A 22,580-nucleotide genomic window follows, 5' to 3' on the forward strand; every position below is an offset into this window, starting at 1 on the left:
TTTAGACATTATTACCATTTTCGTTACACTTTTTTTATAAGAAAAAGTTTAGATAAAAATACACTTACTCATTCCTAAAACCAACCCATAACAAACCACATAATTCCAACAAATCCACTCTGATGCTTAAGTTAGCAAATTTTGAAAGAAGATTGAAGATAATCAAAGTATTAATAAATGTTGTATTTACATACCTCATATGGATCATATAGTCGTCGCCATTCTAGAAATTTTCCCTAATCAGACACATATCACCCTTCGACTGGTTTTTTGCCGAGTTTAGATTATGACGCCATCAAGTGGTACACCCTACCATGTAGCAAGGATACTGTCAGGTGTCCTTGTCTCATTGAAATGAGGCGTCCGAAACTCTGAAGTGTCAAGCGGTATACTTTGACTTTTGTCCTATGTCCCTTGCGCAATCGTTTAATTTGATCCAATGGTTACTCCTTGACCGTACGACCATTGGAATGAATGGTAGGAATTCTTCCACGTGGTTAAAAGATACTGCTCACATCTTTAAGAAATATTCCTTGCTCCCGATCAGACGGTTCCTATTAATCTTCCAAATTCGAAGAGTGACATTGATCCGCATATAATCCTATTTACAGATTGCCTATCAATTAGGTTAAATTTTGACGGAATCCTACAAAGCATAGAACTCTAAAAAAGTTTACAGTGAAATTACAAATTACCTACTACAACAAAACCAATTAAATCAAAATTTGACTGAATCTGACATGATTATCAATTTCATTACATTTTACATCATATATAATCACTGAAATATTATCTATCATATATATGGATTATATAACAAGAAAGTCTACTTTGAGAAACCAAAAATGAAGTGGAATATGGGAACCCATAATAATCAACAAAACTTTTCAAGATGCCTATTAATTAATTTTAAGAAAGAGATGCAAATAAGTAATAATGGCATTTTACAACTGCTAGTTCTATTGGAATCACTTTTCGCATTTCTTTTTTTAAAAAAAAAATTAAGCACTGCTCTTCTTTGATTTCTCTCGCTTGAAATGTATTATTCTTTTTTTTTTTTCTCCAACAGTTCCACCAGTCAAAAATGCCAAGAAAAAGAACCTAAGAAAGAACATAACATCCCATCATCCTTTCTTCCTTATGAATGGTTGAACCAGGGGCCAACTGCACCATTCACGTGTCCATTGCTGTGGATTCCGACGCCATTCGGGATGAGCGAAGGGGGTAATCCGACAGCCATGGGAGGTGGAGCTGCTCCTGCTGGGTACAGCCCGTGATTGTGTGGCAAGGTGTGAGGACTCACAAGTGGACTGGCAGCAGGACTCCCCTTGCGTTGCTGGATGGCGTGGATCTGTCTGAGCCCTTCCTCATGAATTCGGGATATTGTCTCCAACTCCTTCATCGATAGAGCTTCCAATCCAGCACCGTAAAGAGGAGCGTGCCGTGTCATTTCTTCTTGAAGTGAAGACTCAAGCGTGTGAATGTATTGCTGCAAGAGAATGCGGATTGTTGTAAAATACTTGGCCAACAGTTCATGTGCACAGAAAAAAAGAATTGCTGTTTTACTCTAAACTTTAGATATAGAACGTTCAGTTGAAAATCAGCTAAAATTTAACGGTTACCAGCAACACCAAACACGAAACACGCATCTGGCACTGTGACGAAAAGAAAGGGGGACAGATAGAGTTGCATAGAATAAAAAATGTCACAAACCAGTATCTGCTCATAATGCTTTTCATATTCTCAACAATCTCAAACTAAAATGTTAAACTTTGTTAGGTAGGATGTCAAGTTTTGACATGATAACATGATTTACAGACAGACAAGTTTGACAGGATAATCGTTGGTTTAATGTATATTTACACCCTTAAACTTGGCATGTTTTGCCTCTTGGCACCCAGAACTTTTAAAATAACCTATCACACACCTATAGTTGGCTTTAAAAACCTATTAAACACCTATAGTTGGCTTTAAAAACCTATTAAACACCTATAGTTGGCTTTAAAAACCTATCACACACCTGTAGTTAGCTCATTCAGACCTCCTCCACATAAAATCGTTAATCTGTCATCTTTAACGGATGAGGTGGCATGCGTGCTATAGAAAAACGTGTGAGTTCATTCTGTATGCCGCCTCATTTGTCAAATATGACAGATCAGTAATTTTATGTGCAGGAGATCCGAATAAACCAACTATAGGTGTGTGATAGATTTTTAAAACCATCTATAGGTGTGTGATAGGTTTTTAAAGCCAACTATAGGTCTATGATAGGTTATTATGAAAGTTCAGGGTGCCATTAGGCAAAATTTGCCAAGTTTAAAGGTGTAAATATGCATTAAGCCATGATCATTTGTGTCATGTATATCATATATATGATATAACACAATAATTGACACAATAAACCCATTTTGACACCTCGATTCTTCCTCTAACATCAAATAATAAGGCTCAACTTCCATTTTTTTATGTTCATCTGCGTATTTTAGTGTATATACCTCACCTATCAAACAAACTGCTCGTACAATCCTAATGCTTCAAATGTCAAACCCCGACTCAAATTACCAAGGTGCAACTCCCAAGCTGTCCCCTTAAAACACCCCTCCTTAATTCTACTACAAGTAGCTCACTTCAAACGTGTATCATCCATTATTCCTCGTTATCACCAAAAAGATCCTTAACGATGTCTATATATATATATTTAGGTAATGAACCAGATATATTTAGGTAATGAACCAGTAGACATCTTAAGGTGAATTCTAAGCAGTATTATTAGAAGCATGTTGCACAAAATAAAGGAATCTTTCAACCCGTGAACCCACTCTAGCTTTTAAGGCTCCAAGCTAATATTGCATATTTAATGCATATTTACAACCTTAAACTCGGCAAGTTTTGCCTAATGGCACCCTCAACTTTTAAAATAACCTACCACATACTTATACTTAGCTTTAAAAACCTATCACACACCTATAGTTGGCTTTAAAAATCTATCACACACCTATAGTTGATTCATTCGGACCTCCTGCACACAAAATGATTGATCTGTCATCTTTGACAGATGAGGCGGGATACAGAACGAACTCATCGCTTTTCTTTTTTTCTATAGCACGCACGCCATCTCATCCGTCAAAGATGACGGATCAACGATTTTGTGTGTAGGGGATTTGAATGAGCCAACTATAGGTGTGTGATAGGTTTTTAAAACCAGCTGTAGGTGTGTGAGATTTTTAAAGCCAACTATAGGGTGTGATACTTTTATTTTAAAAGTTCAGGGTGACAATAGGCAAAACGTGCCAAGTTTAAGGGTGTAAATATGCATTAAGTCATCCATATATAAGTCTGCTTCCCTTAAAAAAAATTAGACCGAGAAGAGAGAAGAGAAGAAGAGCAAAAACCTGGCAAGCTTGTAACTTTGACTCCATCCCATCAATATATGCTTCACAACGAGCAACCTGCTCTTCTTTCTCCCTCTTTTCTCCTTCAGTTTGCCCAACTGTTTGAGTCAATCGTCGGACTTCATCCTCCAATGATTGTCGGATTTCCTCTCGAGTGATGTTTTCCGTGGCATATCTCTTCAATTCTTCATCAAATCTTTTACGTGCAGCTTCAGCACCCTTTAGCCTTTCAGCGAGAGCATTTTTCTCCTTTACCACTCTCTGTGACATTCACAGATAATTGTCATAAATAACAGCAAAATAATGCCCAAAACAGGAACAGAACATGAGCAAAAACAGCTATATCCATTTCCATCACAGAAAACTGTATCTCTAGAATCCAGTTAAATTATTCTGTATCCTACTTCAAGTACAATAGCTAAATTATTCTTCATTCCAAACCGAATGGCAGAAAAAAGCAATGTTCAAGATTTTTACACAAGAATAATTTTGTTATTGAAAGCTTCTGTGAAACGGTACATGAAGGCTCAGAATTTAATTAGTTAATCCATGTTTTTCATCTTCAAATACAAAACAGTAAGGTCAAAGGTATCAACAGTTAAATCCAAAAGGGAGACAAAGAGGAACAAATGTATGAAATAGATTGGGGTATAACCTAGCAGACTCAAGTAAAAAGAGTGTGAAGCTCAAGCTTTTTTATCAGCTCAAACTTAACTAGACTCAATCAAGTAAAATTTCTTAGGTTCAAACCTTACCTTCATACTATACTATAGACACTCAAATTTAATTTGACTCCACTGTTATAGATTCTTTTCCTATAAAATTCATTTCATAAGAAACCTCAAAATTATTCAGTTTAACACGATTTCGGTATCGTATATATTTAGGATACAGAGTAGAGGTTATGAATTATTATTCAGAAAGAAATTAAATGTGAGACATATACAAAATAATTACTTGATTAAGCACATTAGCTACTCCATTTGAGTTTTTTAATTATAGAACTTAGCTCAAACTTGATAAAACAATTGAATATTTTCATGTTGAGCTTGAGTATAGCTCACAAAATAAATAGACTCGTTTGGACTTCACTAAGTAGACATGCAGCTGAATGGAAGTGTAGGGAGTAGGATGGTTCTCTATCTTTTTGTGTGTAAATTCCTACCTTCAATTCATCCCGTTTGCGGGACTTCAATTGAGAGAGCTGTCCTTCTGCATCATGAAGACGATCCTGGAGCACTTTCTTCTCAGTTGTAAGCTTGGTAATTTCATCATCCCGTTCTGAGCGTAGCCATTCAAGTTGACTTTCAATTTCTTGCATTTGTTCAGAAAGTTCCTTCTTCTCTCGAGCAAAGCGATCCGATTCAGCTCTCATGTCAGACTGCCATCATCAGAGGTGTTAATAATCACCAAAGCTTTTGACATATGACAGCATTTGCCTAGATCAATATCAATTGAAATATATCAGGTACCTTAAGTCGACTGTTAGCAGCCTCTGAATCACTCAATTTTTGCGATAGAGTAGCTTTTTCTCGAACCATATTAGAAACCTCTGCTTTCCTCTCTTCACGCATGCGAATAATATCATCCTCACTGGCACATAACTGGTGCCATAGAGCTGCCCGATCAACATTTGCAAGTTCAGCAACTTCCCGCATCATGCTTAGAACAGGTTTAACTATTTCTTGCTCCTCACAAACCAAAATAACCAATATATCCAAATCCAAATCCAAATCACGACTGTTATCTGTCGTACTGGTGGCACGATCAACTAGTCGTTTTAGCATCCTCCCCCTGTATGACTCATCAGCATACCATTTGAACAATATTGTGTACAGCATCTTCACAAAACCCTTCACAATAGGATCTCTTGAAAGGGCCAATGTCTCTGCAAGGCCAAGAACAACATTAAAATCATCCCTTTGAATTCTCAGCTGTTCTGTGGCCTCACCCTCTGTTCCACCATCAGGATGCTGAAAATTTTCAGCAATAAATCTAGCGTTGAAATTCAATCTCTGAGAGAGGCGCCGTTCCAACACCATGGCAACAGATTGAGCTGCAACTGCCCCTCGAGCTACAGCTCTCTCAAATGTTTGAGAAGCTTCAACGGCAAGACAAGGTATCGATAACATCTCAATCAGGATGTAAATATCAGAAAAATGAGAATTAGCATGGAAGGCCTGTTCATCCATCATATGCAGCTTTTCAGGAGTATGTCCATTTTCACCAAACAAGAAAAGACCACAACGCAATGCTGGATTATCATCTCCAAAATCATCATCACATTCTATATCTCTAAGTATGGTTTCAGCAACATCTCCCCAACTATTTACAGTTTTGCTCAAAAATTCAAGGACACAAGGAGACACCTCAGCACCCAAACTTTTTAGCCTAACTCGAACAGATCTGACCTGAAAGCGAAATAAAGAATGCCACTTATGCATAAAGGAAACAAACAATAGAATAAGAATTTGAGAAAGAAATATTTACTGCTTCTGGAAGATGCTGGCACTGCGATGCAGCTTTAAATATAAAATCAATGGTTGCAGCAAGGGGTTCACTATTTGAGTCCGGCAAAAGCTCGAAAGATTGAAATAGAATACGTTCCCACACATCACTACCACATTCAAGTTGACTAAGAGCACCAAAAACCTGAGAGATAGAAACTATCATAACCATGCAATAGTATGTGAAGTAGCAAACAGTGAAGAAGAGCAAATGCAGATGTCATAAAAAATGAGGAAGATGCTGCAACTATTTAACATCAGTTACTTTTTTTCACAAGGTCCTGAAAGACACCTCAGTAAACAAATAGAACACTAAAGTAGAAGAACAAAAACTCATCCAAACCACTTCTTCTGGGAGATATCTTACAGGTATCCGCAAATCAGGTTCTGCATCGGGCTTTTGAAGTCTTTCAATAAGTGCAGAAGCTGCAAGCGGATGCTCTGAATGCTCGACCAACTTGGGTACTAAAGCTACTAGGTCTGGCTGTAGATGCTTAGGAGCTTTATCCAATACTAAAGCAATCTTTTGCGCAGACTGAGGCCTTCGTCTCGGCTCAGGACAGCCTTGTGGAACAGCTCCATCAAGGGCTCTCAATGAGTTCACAATTAATCCTAATAGCTCCTCAGATTGCTCCGGCCATTTGGTCTGAAAATTCAATTTCCTAATAGTCAATACACAACAAAGAATTAAATCATGAAAAATAGCACTCATGCAGCAGGGGAAAATACCTTCGAGCGGAGGGATGCATTCTCAGGAGAGCCTCCAGCCATTGTTACTGGGGGATGAATAGGCAGTCCAGGAAGAGCTTTTCCATGCATTTCTATTCCATTTGCATCAGAGCTTTGAACAGCGGATGCACTAGTAGTTTCATCTACACCAGAATCCAACCTTTCATATACAGGAAATTGAGCAGATTCTGTTGCTCCACTTTCCCTGTCAGATTCCAGTGGGCTGGCTGCACCACTGCCATCAGCTGAAGGTTTTGAGTTCACATCAGATGACTCATCATTGGAACCTCCTTCTGAAGGTTGACAACATTCAACCATTATGTCTAAAAGCAAGTCTATAATTGCTTGCTGTAAAACTTTAACTCCCATCAACAGATTAATCAAGCTGGGTGAAGATTCATCCGGTTTTGTAGCCTTCTTTCCATCATTGCCACCAAGCTTGGTTGGAAGAAGTAAACGCTTTACTTTAGCAGGATCATCTAGATAGACACGTAGTCCAGTCAGAAAACCAGCAATTGCACCAGCATCCATTAGAAGCTTTTCTCTTAAGGTAACCTGAGGCTGTGAAGGATTATCTCCATAGGTGAGGTGAAATCCTGCTCTAGATAGAAGGTTTCTAAAGATGTCTTCTTCATCCCCACTTATTCCTTCACTGTCTTCAGAATCAATAAGTTCATCAGGATCAGTCGTTAATGCATCCTGATCATCCTCTGAGGCCAAAACCTAACAACAATGAACCATCAGTTAGAAACCCAGTTCTGGAAACTCATTAGTGTGTGTGTGCGAGCGCGCGATACACACCACATATATATACACACACATACATATAATACATACCAAAACCCTGTAATGGATGCAACAGCAACAATTTAAAATTGGATTGCAAAACAAATGCATAGTGGAATCCAGCAATAGTTACTATCCATTCCCTTTTAAATAAAATAATGTAACTATTAATGGGAATAAAGCAAATAATTCAATTGTATGAGAAGACTTAATAGATAGAAGTCTTAAAGTCAGGTAGGTCAATACACATTATTCAAAAGATTTCACTATATTTTGTTACAATGATATACTTAAGGGGGTACAAGCACATGCAAGCTTCTAAAGGCTTTGTGATCCATACACCTCACACTATGCCATAATATATTTTGGCATGTTCAAAAGAAGTCCTACATCCAATCAGCATCCTCAGCTGGACAGGTTCTGAATGTTGAATAGGCATGAACAGAAAAAATTAAATTAAAATCTTGACATTTTAACATAATTTACACATGCTTTGACTAGACTCATACCTGCATAGATGGAAGCTAAATGAATGAATCTATGAGCACAAATACCAATTCATCTACTATGCATAATAGCATATCCAAGCAAAAATAAAGGCAGCAAAATAACACAAGTAGCAAAATCAATAGTCATCTGTAATGGCATTCAAGTTAAAGCCTGAGATTATATTGGACCTTAACAATCAAGTAACTTCAAAAAATAACTTGAGCATCTAATAAATGACACATTTATGGTAATGATCCTATCCCCATTAGGTACACAAGCAAAAATCCTTTTGCAAATATAGAAGGGAAAACTACACGGAAGTCTATAGATACTAACCTCTAGATCTGAAAACTCAAACCAGGGACAGCAATCCAATATTTCGCAAACAAAAACAACAGTGTCACGAACAAGGAACCCTGCATCTGCTTCCAACATATCGGATACCTTCATAAATTGCAGAACAGAATTATTCCATGTTTTCGTACAAATTGAAGACTCCTTCCACACAGTCTTGGCGGGATTCTTCTGATTCACCACAGCCATCCTATATCTGACCCAAAAATTTTTATCTGGATCACTACCAACAGACTGATCACTCTCTAAATATATACATATGGTGTCAAAGGATTCATACACACCTGCATTCAGGAAAAATATGGACCATCAGTTGGTAAGAAAAGGACACAACCACAACCACGGTGTCAGCAGAGAGAAGACAGATATAAAAACCCACCGATCCGGAGCTCACATCCACCAGCTTGAAAGAACTTGCTGAAGATTTTTCGGGTTTCCATTATTTCCTTGAAAGACAAGAAGTTTTCCACCTTCCATGTAAATGAACTTCTTTTCCCAACCTTATCGATCTGGTTACCAGTATTAGTTGCCTCAGTATCCTGATCAGTAAAATCCTGCATTATTGATGTCTCTTTTAAAATGAGAACCTCAGCAGAAAATATAACAGTATCCTGAACAAGAAATCCAGAATCTTGATCAAATAGGCTAGTAAGTGTGACAAATTCACGCCAACCCCAATCCTTAGCAGCTTTGGAGTAACGATTCTGAGATTCCTTTGTGACAGATTTCTCCTCCATCTTTTGGTTCACTACTGATAAGCGATGGCTCACAAAACAACTCCAATCACTTGAAGTATTTCGTGAATCCGTAACTTCAAGGAACACTGAAAGGTGGCATGGTGGCTGAGACTGCCCTGATACCACCAAATATACAGGAAAATTTCATTAATCTACTATTATACCAACATACAGGAATTACTCACTAGTCAACTCTGATATTGCCAAAAATAGAAATTATTATGTAACCAAAACTTTGTTGGCATATCCTAGCATCTAGGTATTGAATGTCTGCAAGCAAATACTGCCTCCAATTCCTTAATATGGCGTGACCAGCAATGTCAAAGGACTCCCAACAAAAAGATAAGTGATTCGATTAAACAATATACCATGCAAATATGGCAATAGTAGTATAAAGTACAGGGAAAGCAAAAGGAAAAAAAAAATAAAAAAATTGACATGAATTACACATTATAGAATGCTAAAGCCCAGATACATGTTGTGTTTGGATGGAAAGTAAGGTAAGTGATGGTTTAATAATGTAATTATATATAAAATTACTCTAATATCCTTTCATTTGTATCAACAAAATAGAAGACAAAGGGTAATTTTGGAAGAAAAAGATCCTAACCATGATTCCCCTCCAATTTGGGGTGTAAGGAAAATTAGTCAAAATTCACCCCACTTATCCTCACTTGCTATGCTCTTCAAGGTTAGTTTATTACACTTACCATCACCTACCTTCAAATACCATCATCCAAACAATCTAGACAAAATTCATGTCTATCTTAGACAAAATTCATGCCCATCAATTTTAGATCCAATTAAGCAACTGAACCACTACAAATAAGTTTTGGTTAAAGGATCAGCAGTGAAGATGAAACTTAAGTGTGAGTATCTAGAGAATTCAGGAACTCATAGTACCAACTTATGACACCAAAAGAGGATACTAAATAATTCCAAAATGCAAGAAATTACTTAATAAAATCAAGAAATTATGCAGAAATGATAACTGGAACCAATCATTACCTCGGGGATAAACAATGAGACGACAATCTCTGTTTCCGATCTGAAACCTCCTGCTCTTAATGCAAAGACCTGTAATCTTCCTCTTTTTCAAAAGATCCTTCAATCTTGTAAAATTCTCAATCCGCCAAGTAAATTTGCCCATATGCCCATCAGACTTTCTTGTGCCACTCGCATTCCTCCCTCCAATTAATCCCCCATTCTTTGAGAAGCTACTTAACTCCTTAATCACATGAAATGAAGTACTAAAAACTGCAGTATCATCCACCAGAAACCCTGAGTCTGGCCCAACAAAATCAGACATCTTCATATAGTCATTCCATCCCAAACTTGTATTATCCCCAGTCTTATTATCCGCAGCAAACCTCCCATATGAGTCTCTATGCATATGATTGGACCCCGGCTTTTGGTTCAACACTGACATTCTAAATAAACACCAACAACTCCTATCTGACACAACTATCTTTTCCGTATCCTTGCTCTCCAAGCACATAGATAAGTAATCTTGGCCATTTACGGAACTCTGGTACACACTGATTCTGAGATTACACTCCCCAGCCGGAAATACTGGACTCATTATCTTCTGAGTCTTAATCATTTCCTTGAACAAACTAAAATTATGCACCTTCCAAGTAAATTTGCCGCTTAACACATCAGATACTGGACCATTAACAACAGAGGATGATATCATTGATGATGAGGCTGACTGCAAGTCATTATTGTCGCGCATAAAACTAACAGATTCGTTAAGGATTAAAATGTCGGCAGTGATAAGAACAGAATCATTATTGAAAAGATAACCTAATTTGGAATCAAATACAGTAGACGAAGGGGTGAAATCGCACCAACCGTGGGATTTTTTCTTGCTAGAGAATCTGTGCCACGAATCCCGATGAATGGTTTTGGAATCATCGGTGAGGTTGACGATAGCTAAACGGTAGCTAGCAAAACAGTCCCATTTAGAAGATGAGGTACCGCGAGGGTCCATGATTTGTAGATAGATAGAGATGTAGCCAGGCAAAGCCTGTGAGTCTCCTTTAGGGTAAATTAGGAGGCGACAATCATAGCCGCCAACCTCAAAGTACTTGCTCCACAGTGCCCTAGCTTTAATACGAGGAAAATTATGAACCGTCCATCGACAGACAGCGGAGTACTCCCCTCGTCGATCGACGGTCACGGTTTCCTGCGCCCCACCGCTCCCATCCCTCGTAGACCCGACGGCCAAATCCTCCGCCGGTATTGAGGACGAGGATGAGGAAGTGGCAGGTGGTGACTGGTCGGCTAAAGCATAAGAAACGGAAGATGAGGAAGCTGGCGATGCTGAGGATGGGACGGCCTCCGACGAAGTGTGCTTCATTTCCTATGTTATTTCAGGGGTTTGCTTTCCCTCTCTAGCTCTCTGGTTCGATCACTATATATGTATATATATGTATGTATTTTAATTTGAGAGGAAGAAGAAGACGAAGAAGAAGAGGAAGAAGAGAGAGGTTGATATGTGGTTAGAGAGGGTAAGAAGAGGCTTTGGACAACCAGCGGCGCATTTTAGTTACCTGCGCTCTTCTCTAACTCATCCCTGTATTGAGGTGCTGGGTATTATGGAGTGCGGACGGGTACAGTTAGTGACGTTATACATGTGAATGTGAGCCGTTGATCTGGTAGAATTCTGGACTAGATGCACGTGTACTTGGCCCCACAGAAGGGTCCTAGGACCTCGGATAAATCCTTTTTGATAAATCCACGTCTGACACGTCATCAATAACGATGAAAAATTATTTAGACCCATTGATCTTTTATTGGACGATAGTATAGGTGTTTATTTTGGTCTTGGAGTAGTTCGATTAATGGTTAAATCATTTTAAACCAAATTAAATTCGGATAAGTTACCGAAATAGGTTAATGGTTTTTAGGGAAGTATTAATTTAGATTTCACGTATAAAATAGTACTAATATAAATTTAATATTTAAAAAAATTATATTAATTTAGGTTTCGATAATGGAACGTGACACGTTATTCATATTACTCCGTTAAGTTCTGATTCTCTCTCCACTTACCATTGATAAAAATTAACGGAGTAATATGAATGATGTGTCATGTTCTGTTATTGAGACCTAAATTAGTACCATTTTTTAAATATTAAACTTATATTAATGTTATTTTGTACGTAAAACCTAAATTGATACTTCCCCAAAAATCATATACCTATTTTAGTACATTATCCCAATTAAATTTATTAATACCGAAATTTGTCAATTAATATCAGTTAATTATATCAATGATTAACTAACATTTTACTATCTTCAAAAAAAAAACTAACATTTTACCTCGTTAATGATTAATTAATCATTTTTTAATTAAATCACATAATTTTATTTTAAGTCACATTCAAATATAACATACTACAGTAAAACCTCAATAAATGTATATCCTTGAGACCGGAAAAAAACATGTATTAAGCGAGATTATTTATTTATCGATAAATGAATAAATTATTCATTTATCGATAAATCAATATTTATTATTTTATAGATAATTTTTAATTGTAAAATACATACATTGTATGTGGTAAGAAAAATCAAAAGACATCAATTAAAGTATTACTTGAATCTAGAGACGTTTAATTTTTTTTGGTGAAACTTAATGCATTTAAAACTAAGTTCATATACATAGCAAATGAAAAGATTTGGAATTTAGCTATGAAATGTAGAAGATATATTCCAAGTACACATTCTTTTCTCTTCTAATGACGTCTCATCATTTGAAAGGAGTAAAGAAATCAACTTAAACAAAATGAGGAGTGCAATTTGTGAGCATAAGAATGAGCATCATCTTCATATCATATATTTTGTATGTAAATCAATAATTATTAATTTATATTTTCATTGGACCCTTAAGGATTTAAATATTTTTATTACTTAATACATTTAGCAAGGTTATTACTTTAGTTCATTGACCCAAGTCGGGATCAAAAAAATTTATTATATAAACGAAGTTATTACTTTATCAAACATTTATTATCGAGGTTTAACTGTAATATATATTAACTCAAATTATCAATTTTTTACCTTCAAAATCAAGATTGAAAACGGAAAAATTTTACTTACATAAATTGAAACAAATATTGTCGATTCTGTTTGATTTTTTCAGTTCAATTTTTCAATTTATGATTTGACTACCAGTTGGATAGCTTTTTTACTCATCCTTATAATTAGATACTAGATACGTACCCGCGCATTGCGCGGATTATACATTATAAAAAAATATTTTAATTATTTTATTAAAGTTTTAAGGTACCACTAAAAAATAATTTCAAATGTGTAATCTCTTTTTTTTTTATTAATTCTTATTTGGCCTATGAATTATATCAGGGAAAAAAATTCAAAACTTCAATTCTTTTTTCAGAATATTAAATATCACACATTACATGTGTGGGATTCATGAATTAATTAATTAATGAACATATATCATACTGATTTTATTGAATTTTAATTTATCATATTTCATCTTAATTGAGAAATTTTGAAGAGTTATAAAAATTTATAAAAATATATATAGTTAATTTTAACAAAAATAAATAAAATAACTGATAGTTTTTTTTCTTGAAAAAAAATAACCCATAGTTTTTTTAGGAGAAAAATAACTCAGTTTAACTTACATTTTTAGACATATTTTGGTGGAATGACATTTGAAACTTATTTTAATTATTATTAAGTACATAATTGAAATAAAAAAAAAGATATGAATAAACAAAACATAACATGACAAAATATTTTTGAACTTCACTTGAAATTAATAAAGATAACAGCAGTAAAAAAATTTAAATCATCCCCATTGATGACTGTTTTTCGATTCAAAAAATAAATTATGTACCATATTTCAAGAAATTCATATAAGCAAAAGTTATATGTTTAATTAGTGTCAAGAGAAAAAAAAAATTACAAAAACACAGCAGTTGTTAAAAGCTTCCTGCCTCTACACAATAATTAAGATAATATATTTTTTTTATATATAATATTGCTTTTCTTAAATGTTTGTTTTCTTAAATATATGAAAATAATAATAATAATAAATCAAATAACAATAATAGAAACATTTCTATGAGTTTGTATATAAGGTTTACAGTTGAGAGGATGCTTGTTTCCTATTGTTGGTCCCGTGTAATTAGTTCCAGGGGGGTTGGGAACTAATATAACTTTTTTGCTTAATTATGCTGACTTAATTTAATTCTTTGAATAACTTTACTCAGTTTTGGTCAGCAATGCTGAGCAGGATGTAAGACAGCTTTAGTCAAAGGCTGACTAGAACCGTTTTACTTGTGAGTTGGGAATTAACACTTAAGGTCAACTTCCAACTCAGTACTCTGATTACTCAGTGTCAGCTTATACAATTTATATTCTGAGTAATATAAGCAAGCAACACATACATATATATATTGAGGGTGCCTTCTATGGTTACTTTGTTTTTGACAAAGTACCATTACTTGGTGTGTTTTCACCATTGGATGATGGATTAGGAAATTAATCCAATGGTGAAAACACACAAAGTAAGGCTTACTTTGTTAAAAATAAAGTAAGCATAGCCTTTACCTATATTGAGAGAAAGAGTTAGAAATTACTCAGCAGACTTATCCTGGTTCGGCCTCACTGCCTACGTCCAGTCCCCATGTTCCTTCCGGGCTTTTTCAATCCACGACTGAGCTCTTTAAAGGTAGAGCACAAACCGTTTACAAGCAATTGAGTATGCAAGAGTACCGTCCTCTATTCGTCTACTCAACCCCACTGAGCGCTATAACCAAACACTCAGATTTTCTCTACCACTGAATACTAAAACCAAGTACTCAGCACCACTCTCTCAATCTTTACAATTGATACAAATTTGTTCTTTCTAGATGAAGAACACTTTAGATGAATACAAATTCACTCTAGACTTTTACATAGAAATAGGATTTTGGTGTAAGTAGTTGCTTTTTCTTGTTTGTATGTGCTTGTATGTATGCTTTTCTCTTTTGTACTTCGGCAAAGGATCCAGGAGATGAACTTGTCCTTTTATAGTGAAATCTGATGCCTCAATCATTTGAATTCGGATCTATCCGTTGAATTCAAACGGTCTTCTTGCGTCATTCACTGGTCAGCATACAGTTTTGCAGGCCAATCCCATCGTCTGAATTTAGCAGGCGTCAGGTTCGTCTTCTAGCGCCAGTTTCGTCTTTTAGCCAAATGCTAGTTGACCCATGCATCTCAAAACTGTCTCCTTGCGTAATTCCAAAGCTTCTGAATTGGCGCAGATCTTTGTCGGGTCTTGTCTTTTAGTTAACGGATCATTGGCGATGTCCTGAGGAACACTCAGCTTGACTCAATAGACGTTGCATTCTTCCATATCGAATTTCTTCAATATTTCTTTGGCATACTTAGACTGACTAATGAAGATGTCGTTCTTTCCTTGCTTAATTTGAAGTCCAAGGAAGAAGTTGAGTTCTCCCATCATTGACATCTCGAACTCAGTTTGCATCTGTTTACTAAATTCTTTGCACATTGCTTCATTAGTAGCACCAAAGATAATATCATCTACGTAAATTTATGCCAGCAGGATATCTTTACCCTTTTTCTTAATGAATAAGGTTGTGTCAGCTTTACCTCTGACATAGTTCCTGGTCAGCAGGAAACTGGTCAACCTTTCGTACCAAGCACGTGGTGCTTGTTTTAGCCCGTACAGGGCCTTCTTGAGTTTATAAACGTGGTTTGGAAACTTTGGATCTTCAAACCCAGGAGGCTGACTAACATATACCTCTTCGTTTATAAATCCATTAAGGAATGCACTTTTGACATCCATTTGATATAGTTTGAAGTTCATGAAACTAGCATATGCACATAATATTCGTATAGCCTCTAACCTAGCAACGGGAGCAAAGGTATCACCATAGTCAATGCCTTCTTGCTGACTGTAGCCTTGAGCTACAAATCGGGCTTTGTTCCTGACTACATTGCCTTGCTCGTCTAGCTTATTTCTAAAGACCCACTTAGTTCCTATGGTCTTTTGATTCCTAGGTTTTGGTACTAAATCTCATACCTCATTTCTCTTGAATTGATCAAGCTCTTCTTGCATAGCGTTGATCCAGAATTCGTCGTGCTCAGCTTCGGTGAAGTTCTTTGGTTCATGGACTGAGATGAACGCAACATTGCTAAGATATCTCCTGAGTTGATTTCTTATCATCAGATTGTTCTCAGCAGCATCAAGAATGGATTTCTCCGAGTGTCCTCTTGGAATTTTGATCTCTTTAGGTAGTGTTGAGTTGTCAGGAGCAGGTGTTTCAACAATCTCTGTAGTTTTAGATTGGCCAGCAAAGGTAATTTCGGGTTCGCTTTTACCTTTGGTCAGCCCGTGAGGTAATGACTCAGCGGCTCCATTTTGGTCAGCGGAAGCTGAGACTGGGTCATCTTCGGCAGACTGACTTGATTTACCTGCAGGGTCAGTTTCATCGAACTCGATATGGACAGACTCTTCTACTACTTGAGTTCGTTTATTGAACACCCTATATGCTTTATTGTTAGTTGAGTACCCTAGAAAGATCGCTTTGTCAGCTTTAGAATCAAATTTGGCAAGGTTGTCTTTCGTATTGAGTATAAAACATTTACAACCAAAGGCACGAAAATATCCAATGTTGGGCTTTCGTCCTTTCCAAAGTTCATAGGGGGTTTTCTTAAGAATAGGTCTAACTAAAGCCCTATTGAGTATATAGCATGCTGTGTTGACAGCTTCACCCCAGAAATACTTTGGAAGCCTATTCTCACTCAGCATTGTCCTAGCTATTTCAACTAATGTTCTGTTCTTCCTCTCAACTACCCCTTTGTTGAGGAGTTCTAGGAGCAGAGAAATTATGGTCAAGCCGCTGACTTCACAGAATTCATCAAACTGTTGGTTTTTGAATTCTCCGCCATTATCACTATGGATATGAGCTAATTTTAAATCTTTGTCATTTTCAAGTTTTCTGATCAGTGTTGAGAACATCTCAAAAGCTTCATCCTTACTACTCAGTAAGATGACCCAAGTATACCGAGAGAAATCATCTACAATGACCAAGGAAAATCTCTTACCGCCCAAGCTGAGTGGCTGGACAGGTCCGAAAAGATCCAAGTGTAGTAATTCCAATGGATGCTTGGTTGAGACAAAAATTTTGGTTTGTTTACCTTGCTGACAAGCATTACATAATTGATCTTTCTCAAATCTAAGTTTGGGCAAACCCTCAACTAATTGCTTTCTTGCTAATTTGGCAAGGAGGTCTATGCTTATATGACCAAGTCTCCTATGCTATATCCAGGAGTTATCTTCCTTTGACATTAAGCATATGTTTTTCGAAAAATTCTTTTCTAAACTCAACATGTACACATTGTCAACACGAGGGGCAGTTAAAATCAAATCATTTGTTTTTCCCTCGAGTATCCGAAACTCAGTGGCATCAAATACAACCTTTCTACCACTGTCACACAGCTGAGCTACGCTCAGTAGGTTATATTTGAGACCCCTGACTAGGGAGACTGACTCAATAGTAGGGTTTCCTCCGATAGTACCTGAACCTACTATCTTACCCTTTTTGTTGTCTCCAAAGCTTACACTTCCACCTCGTTTACGCTCAATTGTGATGAACTGAGTTTCGTCACTAGTCATATGCCTCGAGCATGCGCTGTCAATATACCAAAGCTTTGACTTCTCCGCGCACCTCGGGCTCACCTGCATTTTAAACTATTCATCTTTAGGTACCCAATTCTTTTTGGGTCCTCGTTGGTTAGCATGAACAGGTGAAGCATCATATTTTATTTTGTGACGGCATACATTTATGGTGTGGCCATCTTTACCACAGAAGTCACAAAAAATTACCCTTTGATGGTATTTCCTCTTTTGGTTAGCACGATGGTGCTGAGCATACCAACACACCTTTATAGTGTGTCCTCTTTTTCCACAACAGTCACACTGACTGTTCTGCTGAGTGTACCGGCTATGCTGACCAGTACCTTGATACTCAGCATTAGGATAGAACCTTTTCTTAGCCGATGTACTCAGCTGGTTCTGTATAGTTGTGACGTCCTTTCTCAGCTTCTTAGAGTCTGATTGGACTTCAGAGACAAATCTATGCATTATTTTTAAATTTTCATTTTGCCTAGTGTTGTCCTGAAGCAGATGTCGGAGATCACTTAGTTTGACCTCCTCAATCTCATCACATCGCCTGCTGAGTGCCTTTATTTTCTTGTTACACTTTTTGGTCAGTGTATATAGATCACTCAGGGCGTTAACCATTTCATTTCTAAGCAAGAGAAGAGATGTTACCTCATTGGAGTGTTCCTCTTGGTCAGATTCATCTGAGAGGTCAGCTTGCTCAGATCGGCATTGGTCACCAGATTCATCAGCCATAAAACATATGTTTGCTGACTCTGTGGTATCAGCTTCTGATGAGGTTGACTCATCACTGTCACTCCATATTGCCACCATTGCTTTTCTGCTGCCTTTCTTTTCTTTCTTCAAAGTGGGACAACTTGATTTAATATGCCCAGTTTGATGACATTCAAAGCATGTGACTGGCTTCGAGCTGTCCTTTTTGTATCTGCTGTCGCTGGGCTCAGCTTTGTATTTATCGTTTCTTCTGAATGACCTTTTGCTGTTCTTGTCGTTCTTTCTGAACAGCTTTTTCATCTTTATTGTGAACATGGCCATCTCCTTATCATTTGATGAGTCAGCTTCTGTTGAGTCAGCTTTCATGACAAGAGATTTTTGCTTCTTATCCTCTGACTTTTCCTTAGCTTCAAAGTTCTTCATTGATATTTCGTGGGTCAGCAGAGATCCGATCAGCTCATCGTATTTGTATGTGGTCAAGTCCTGAGCCTCTTCCACAGCTGTCTTCTTAGCTTGCCAGCTCTTGGGTAGACTTCTCAAGATTTTCTTCACCTGCTCTTCTTCTGTGAAGTTCTTGCCGAGTCTTTTCAGCTCATTTATGATGTTGGTGAATCTTGCGTTCATTTCATAGATGTCTTCATTGTCATTAATCTCGAACAGCTCGTATAGTCTCATGTGTTGCTTCACTTTTGACTCCTTGACCTTGCTGGTACCTTTATAGGTCACTTCCAGCTTCTTCCATATTTCCTGTGCTGACTCACAACCTGAAATTTTGTTGTACTCTGCAGCATCTAACGCACAGTGAAGCATATTGATAGCCGAAGCATTATTTTGCAGTTTTCTAAGGTCATCCTCTGACCACTCAGTTTCACTCTTAACAACTTTCTCGTTGTCTACCGTTTTGTAAGGCATATATGGGCCTTGAACTATTGCAAGCCACGCACTCATGTTTGTAGCCTGAATAAAGTTTTTCATCCTGTTATTCCAAAATGTATAATTTGATCCGAAGAACAAGGGAGGCCGACTAATAGATAATTCCTCAGGGAGTATCTGTGTTGTTTTATTTCCAGGAAGGAAACGAGTGATGTTCTCAGCCATTTACAGGGATCAGCTCAAGATAGTTTTATCTTTGAGTAGTGAGCTACTGGGCTCTGATACCACTTGTTGGTCCCGTGTAATTAGTTCCAAGGGGGGGTTAGGAACTAATGTAACTTTTTCGCTTAATTATGCTGACTTAATTTAATTCTTTGAATAACTTTACTCAGTTTTGGTCAGGAAGGCTGAGCAGGATGTAAGACAGCTTTAGTCAGAGGCTGACTAGAACCGTTTTACTTGTGAGTTGGGAATTAACATGTTAAGCCCAAAATATACCTAAAATATCATTAATATTTATATCATTTTTATTACATATTCGTGTTATTTAAATCTGTTTAGATTACTTTTACTTTCGAATATCTTTCTTTCTTGCGAGGTACCTAAATATTTGGTAAAATCCAAATAGGAATGAAAAAGGATCAAAAACAGAAGAAAAACCCTACAAAAGGAGTCAAAGACGACGTAAATCGAAAGCGCCAAATCGAAGACACGAACGAAAGCAAAGAACAAAGAAAAACTGCCGGGCCGCGACAGTGGATCCCAGACCCGCGGCCGCGACACGCGTTGTTTAACCATTTCTTCCCTTCGTCCGTCACTCAGCTCAGTGCTACGTCATTCACGGCCGCGGATTACCATCCTCGGTAAGTGCAGAAATTCACAAAGAGCATTTAACACATGCTGAAATCCAAGAAATGCGTTCGTTCAAGTGGATAAAGACGTCCTTTCACAACGGACACAACTCTTAACCAATGGACACATAACTTCAAACTCAACCCTTCAACACCTATAAATAAAGAGTTGATGTTGAGGAGAAAAAGGTTGATATTGAAATGTTATAATATAGATATAGAAATCAGAGCGTAGAACTTATGTCGAAGTTCTAAGTAAAAACATTTCGAGAGTTAGAAATTAGATTCTGTACAAAAACAAGATGAGGTACACATATTGTTTATAGTTTAATTACAACTCAGTAGCGTTTAGACATTGTTCCAGTTTTAGTTTGCATCATGGTAGTGGCTGACCGAATCCCTATTACGAAGTTACAGCGAGAAGATTGAGTAGAGTGTTCGCCCCCGAGCCTGACAACCTCCTAAGGAAACCCAAGGAAGCGGAACCGATCAAGCCTTCACTTGCACGCCCTCGAAGAAATCGATGCTCCTTATTCTCTGTAAACTTGTATCAATTTATTTTTCATCTAATAAAGTCCGTTCTATTCGACAAATCGTAATGCAACACTTATGGTAACCAATCCAATATAAGTGAGGCTGGTGTTTTCATTAATATGCACTTGAATTCAAAATCATTACAAGGAAACTTTGTTGAACACTTAGGCAAATTAACATCTCGAAAGAGTTTTAATTTGAGTAAGGACAACTATCCCGAAAGGGTTTTGTCGCGTTCAAAGCCAATTAATTAGAGGTTCCGTCATTTATTTCATCATCATAATCGATACAAAGTTTAAGTTGTTTTCTTTGCTTAATGCAAATGAACATATTCATTCCTTTTTCTAATAAGTTCTAAATGTTCCTGTTTTGTAAAATTCATCCTTAAAATCAGAAGATCTTTCTAACAATCGATTTATTCTAAATACAAAATCTTATTCAAGCATTTTCCAATACTCAAAGTTCACAAATTCAATCAAATAAATTTCCTAAATTCAATTAATCCAATTTTCACTTTTCATTCACATTTAATAAATCTAACAAGTTCGAAACTAATAATTCAAAAATAAGTTTTTTCGTTAAAAAACGTATCTCTGTGGGATCGATATTTTTATTACTACAAGCGAAACCGTGCACTTGCGGAAATCGCTCAACAAGTTTTTGGCGCCGTTGCCGGGGATACGCCAAAATTTTTGACAAAATTTTTATTTTTCGTATTTTATTTTCGAATATAGGTTTATACATTATTTTTATACAACCTTTACATTTTATTTATTTTCAGTTTATATAACACATTTGTTTTCAATTTTGTTTTGAAGGTAGTTTGGTTCGTGTAACAATTTCAAGTTCATGCGCAGTTCGTGAAATTCGGGCACGCCACCAGATCCTCTTGATCCAGAAATTGAAAGAACACTTAAGAAAAACAAGAAAAACAACAAAAACAAAAACCATACACCCTTAAAAACTAAAGTAGACCAGCCAGAAATTATGGCCGATCCACCAACACTTATGGATTATGCTAGGCCAGGAATGGCCGGTGTAACTAATAGTGTAGTTAGGCCCCGTATAAACGCAAATCAATTTGAAATTAAGCCTGCTTTGCTTAATATGTTGCAAAACAACATAACGTTTTAAGGATTGCCTAACGAAAACCCTAATGCACATTTGACAAATTTCTTAGAAATTTGTGACACTTTTAAAATTACTGATGTAACAGCCGAAGCAATCAAACTTCGCCTCTTTCCTTTCACTTTGAAGGATAAGGCAAAAATTTGGTTAACTTCTATGCCTGCTGCAATATTTGAAACTTGGGACCAATTAGCCCAAGCATTTTTACAAAAATATTTTCCCTTAGCAAAAACCGCAAGAGTCATCAAAGAGTTGACATCTTTTACCCAAAATGATAATGAAACTCTTTATGAAGCTTGGGAACGTTTTAAAGAACTTCAACGTTTATGCCCACACCACCAATTGCCAGATGCACTTTTAATGCAGACATTCTATAATGGATTAAATCCTACAACTAGAGGTTCATTAGATGCTATGTCTGGAGGTTTATTTATGAAAAAGACGTCCGCCCAAGCAAGAGAACTTTTAGAGGAAATGGCAATCAACAGCAGTATGTGGCCCGCAGAGCGTGGACATATACCAATGCCGAAACCATCATCCTCAGGTACATCATCAGTTAAAGGTATAATGAATCTTGATCCAGTAGCGATGTTACAAGCCCAATTTTCTGCCTTATCGCACAAAATTGATAAGTTTATGGCACCGTGCGATCCTAATGATCCGATCCAGAGAGACATTGATTACGAAGGTATGAATGAGATAGAACAGGTAAATTTTGTCCAAGGACAAAACCAAACTACTAATCCTTATTCTAATACTTATAATCCTGGATGGAGAAATCATCCTAACTTTAACTGGAAAGATGGTAATAATAA

General features: G+C 36.8%; 1 protein-coding gene and 1 non-coding gene across 2 annotated transcripts; both read right to left on the bottom strand.

The window, feature by feature from the left end:
* Positions 1 to 871: 871 nt before the first annotated feature.
* On the bottom strand, positions 872 to 11,547 carry LOC136203293 (uncharacterized). Its single transcript, XM_065994413.1, has 10 exons — positions 10,003 to 11,547; positions 8,637 to 9,110; positions 8,240 to 8,541; positions 6,629 to 7,351; positions 6,267 to 6,545; positions 5,883 to 6,044; positions 4,865 to 5,803; positions 4,558 to 4,773; positions 3,393 to 3,653; positions 872 to 1,489 (listed from the first exon to the last, which is right to left on the bottom strand). The coding sequence occupies exons 1-10, from the start codon at positions 11,354 to 11,356 to the stop codon at positions 1,139 to 1,141; spliced, it is 5,061 nt and encodes a 1,686-aa protein (XP_065850485.1). The 5' UTR covers positions 11,357 to 11,547; the 3' UTR covers positions 872 to 1,138.
* Positions 11,548 to 22,002: 10,455 nt separating this feature from the next.
* LOC136204322 (small nucleolar RNA R71) lies at positions 22,003 to 22,109 on the bottom strand. Its single transcript, XR_010675166.1, has one exon. It is a non-coding gene; the product is annotated as a small nucleolar RNA R71 (small nucleolar RNA).
* Positions 22,110 to 22,580: the final 471 nt, after the last annotated feature.

The sequence above is a fragment of the Euphorbia lathyris genome, chromosome 8 (assembly GCF_963576675.1).
Source record: "Euphorbia lathyris chromosome 8, ddEupLath1.1, whole genome shotgun sequence".
Classification (NCBI taxonomy): Eukaryota; Viridiplantae; Streptophyta; class Magnoliopsida; order Malpighiales; family Euphorbiaceae; genus Euphorbia; species Euphorbia lathyris.

Excerpts from the sequence above, each read along its gene's own strand:
- LOC136203293 (XM_065994413.1), bottom strand. The coding sequence starts at position 11,356 with ATGAAGCACACTTCGTCGGAGGCCGTCCCATCCTCAGCATCGCCAGCT. Across the intron at positions 7,352-8,239 it reads TTGAGTTTTCAGATCTAGAG|GTTTTGGCCTCAGAGGATGA; the intron begins GTTAGTATCTAT and ends CATTGTTGTTAG. Across the intron at positions 1,490-3,392 it reads CAAAGTTACAAGCTTGCCAG|CAATACATTCACACGCTTGA; the intron begins GTTTTTGCTCTT and ends ATTCTCTTGCAG.